Here is a 3,163-nt window from a genome sequence, read left to right on the forward strand (position 1 = left end):
GCCTAAAAGCACATGAATAACTCTCATCTTTAGCAAAGTGTTTAGGTTTTCCTTTTTCAGGGAAAAGAAGTGATGCATGGTCAGTTTGTTCCTCCGTATCTTGATTCAATCTTAATGCATAAATCAATACTACCACTAGAAAGGCCACTGCTCCAATGTTCAGTAACTGAGTCATTTACAGAGCCGTCAACTATGGTTCTTTCTGAAAACCCAAGGTACATTCACATTCAAATGCTAATGTTCAGCACTTATTTGACGCCGTATTTTATCTCCAACCTTGAAATTCTGATAGCATTAACCTATTTGTCATAAAAGTATCAAACAGTACCTAATATCCATGGAATATTAAGAAAGTCTATTCACATTGTTGTCATTTTTTACATTTTCAAAATAGGGAACCTCAGAACACTTCAAAACACATTAAAACATTGATATTGAATTGCAAACATTTAGTTCCGATAAGGGAAAAGGAAACGTCCATAAAATCACACATACAATTTTGAACACAACACTCTACAAACAGAATCCAACATCCTATCCTACGGCATTGTTAGCTAGAAACACAGAACGACCACAGATTATCCACCTAAGGTTCTAGAAAAGTAAGCAAGAAGCCCAATTCAAGTAAGTAAATCTAAATCAATTACAAGTGGAAATCCCTTCACGTCACCTCAGTTCACATCCTGATGAGTTTGTCTGCTGTCATCTCGCCCCAGACAGCCTCTGCTGCCTGTCATAGAGATCATCCGCCAAGGCCTTCCGCAGGCTCTCCCCGTGGTAGTACAGGGACCGCTCGCTCTCCAGCGGCCGGGCAGGCTGCGGGGTCTCCGGCGGGTCGCGCCACAGGTACTTGCCCTCATCGTCAGGCTCGCCAGCGATCTGGCACATGTTGTGCAGCACGACGCAGGCGACGATGGTCTGCGCAGCGTGGTCGAGTCCGACGTTGAGGTTGCGGAGGATCTTCCAGCGGCCCTTTAGGAGGGCGACGGCAGGCTCGACGGAGGCGGCGCGAGCCTTGGCGAGGGCGGCGTCGAAGGCCTCATGGGCGGGATAGGAGGAGGAGGAGGACGAGGAGGAGAAGGGGATTAGGAGGAAGGGGAGGAGGGGGAAGGAGGGGTCGCCAGAGAGGAAGGGACGAAGGTGGAGGGAGCCGCCATGGAGGGGGATGGCGGATTCGCGGAGGATCTCGGAGGAGGTGAGGCGGCGGTAGAGGCGGCTGTCGCGGAGGTGGGAGGCGGGGTCGGCGGCGCCGGGGGCGCGGACGCAGGCGTCCCAGAAGATGCGGCGGTGGTCGGCGACGGCCTGGAGGAGGACGGAGGGGAAGGGGCGGTGAGGCGAGCGAAGGTCGGCGTCGGAGGCGGAGGAGGAAGGGGGGAGTCGGAGGCGAACAGGGGAGGAAGCGATGCAGCCGCAGAGGTTGGGTAGTGAGGAGAGGTCGCGGAAGGACTGGATGGTGGAGAGGAGGCGGTGGGAGGAGGGGATTTCGACGAAGGCCGGGTAGAGGCGGGTGGCGAGGAGGCGGGTAACGGCGTGGGTGGCGCGAGAGACGAGGGAGGGGTTTAGGGAGAGGGAGCGGGCGAGGGCGGGTGAGGAGAGGCCGCGGGAGAGACGGGAGAGGGCGAGGGCGAGGACGTGGTCGACGGGGAGGGGGACGGGGAGGGGACGGGCCGGAGCATGTCGAGAAGCTTCGCGAAGAGAGGGTAGGAGAGGCCGTAGAGGGAGCGCCACCGGGCGTCGCGGGCGGTGGGTTCCATGGACCAGATGCGATCCGAGTTCAGAAGAGAGAAGAAGGCGGCGGCAGAGGAGGAGGAAGAGGGGGATCGGCGGGGGCGAGGAGGGGGAGGAGGAGGAGGAGGAGAAGAGGAGGAACTGGCGTCGTCCCCATCCTCGTCGGAGTAGGAGGACGAGGAGCGGCGGCGTTTGGAGCCGCGGCGGATGGAGGAGGAGGCGTAGGAGAGGACAGAGGCGATGGCGAAGAAGAGGAGCGGGGCGGCTGAGGAAGAGGTGGCGGCGGCGACGGCGGAGGAGGAGGAGAAGGAGGAGGAGGGAGGAGGGGAGCAGTCGGAGAGGAGGGAGGAGCCGGGGTCGAGGTAGTTGTGGAGGTGGAGGAGGTTGGAGAGCATCAGCACCAAGGACGGATCCATCATCGCCTCCTCTCTCTCTCTCTCTCTCAACGTGAACGGTGGAGTGAGCGGATGGGAACGTAGGGGAGAGAGGTTTATTTGTGTGCTCCGCCGCCGCCGGGGTCACCGCGACCGTGGCCCCGGCATAATTTTGATCCTTGCCAGACTACAGCGATTAGACTGCTTCCTGAGGTGTTGTCATTAATTGATGTTAAGGTTGTCTCGAGGGTATGATAGCCATTATCTTTAGAGATGGCGTATGCATCATCGTATAACCCGCGTAGTTGTATGAGATACGATTTCTTCTTCTTTGTTTGTGTGTACTTAAAGAAGTATAATATACGTCAGTAAATATAGTAGTTTTCTATGGAAACTTTTTTAAAGTTTTAATCTACAAACTTATGGGTTTGATTCGAAAAGTATCTGCAGAATTAATGAAAATTATCATAACAAGTTCAAAACTTATATCGGTCTATGTTATAATTCTTTTCTATCAATTAACTAAATTACCATATTATATTTCTGCTTATTTAATATATTGCTTATAAAAATATTGTAATTAATATATGCTTATTTAATATTATATTTCTGCATTTGGTGATTCCATCCGTTACAGGTAGCTTCAGGTCACTCTTCACAGAAAGGTTTAGGTAACACCAGCAACAAGTATAATCGATCTTTTCTAAAGCATCTGATGGCATTGTTTGAATCGTACTCTACAAGACTCTTGGTATCTACATCACAAGTATAAAGCCATTCCAAACAAATCTTCAAAAGCATGGGTGCTCCACTGAGCAAAGAGGTGCAGTATCTAAGGACTAAAATCAAAACCAAAATTCCTCACAGATATGGACGCATCAACTCTCTGCTTCTCCCGATTAACATGACCTTATCTTCTTTGCCGCAATAATCGATACAAAGAGCATGATTTCTGGGTTTTCTCAAAGAATGCTGAGAAGAGATGAGCACTTAGCTGGTTTTTTTATAAATCAACGTAGACTAAGACATAAAAGAGACAAAAAAAAAGCTGCAGTGGAAAA

The 3,163-nt window shown here is 51.3% G+C and overlaps 1 protein-coding gene across 1 annotated transcript; it reads right to left on the minus strand.

Annotated features, from left to right (window-relative positions):
• Window positions 1-434: 434 nt before the first annotated feature.
• LOC140853303 (protein ANTAGONIST OF LIKE HETEROCHROMATIN PROTEIN 1) lies at window positions 435-2,327 on the minus strand. The gene is given in 2 exon segments (XM_073247759.1): window positions 435-1,661; window positions 1,664-2,327. Coding segments are annotated over 2 exon segments (1,443 nt in total). The 5' UTR covers window positions 2,148-2,327; the 3' UTR covers window positions 435-702.
• Between the last annotated feature and the right edge of the window lie 836 nt (window positions 2,328-3,163).

This window comes from Elaeis guineensis, chromosome 13 (genome assembly GCF_000442705.2).
Source record: "Elaeis guineensis isolate ETL-2024a chromosome 13, EG11, whole genome shotgun sequence".
NCBI lineage: Eukaryota > Viridiplantae > Streptophyta > Magnoliopsida > Arecales > Arecaceae > Elaeis > Elaeis guineensis.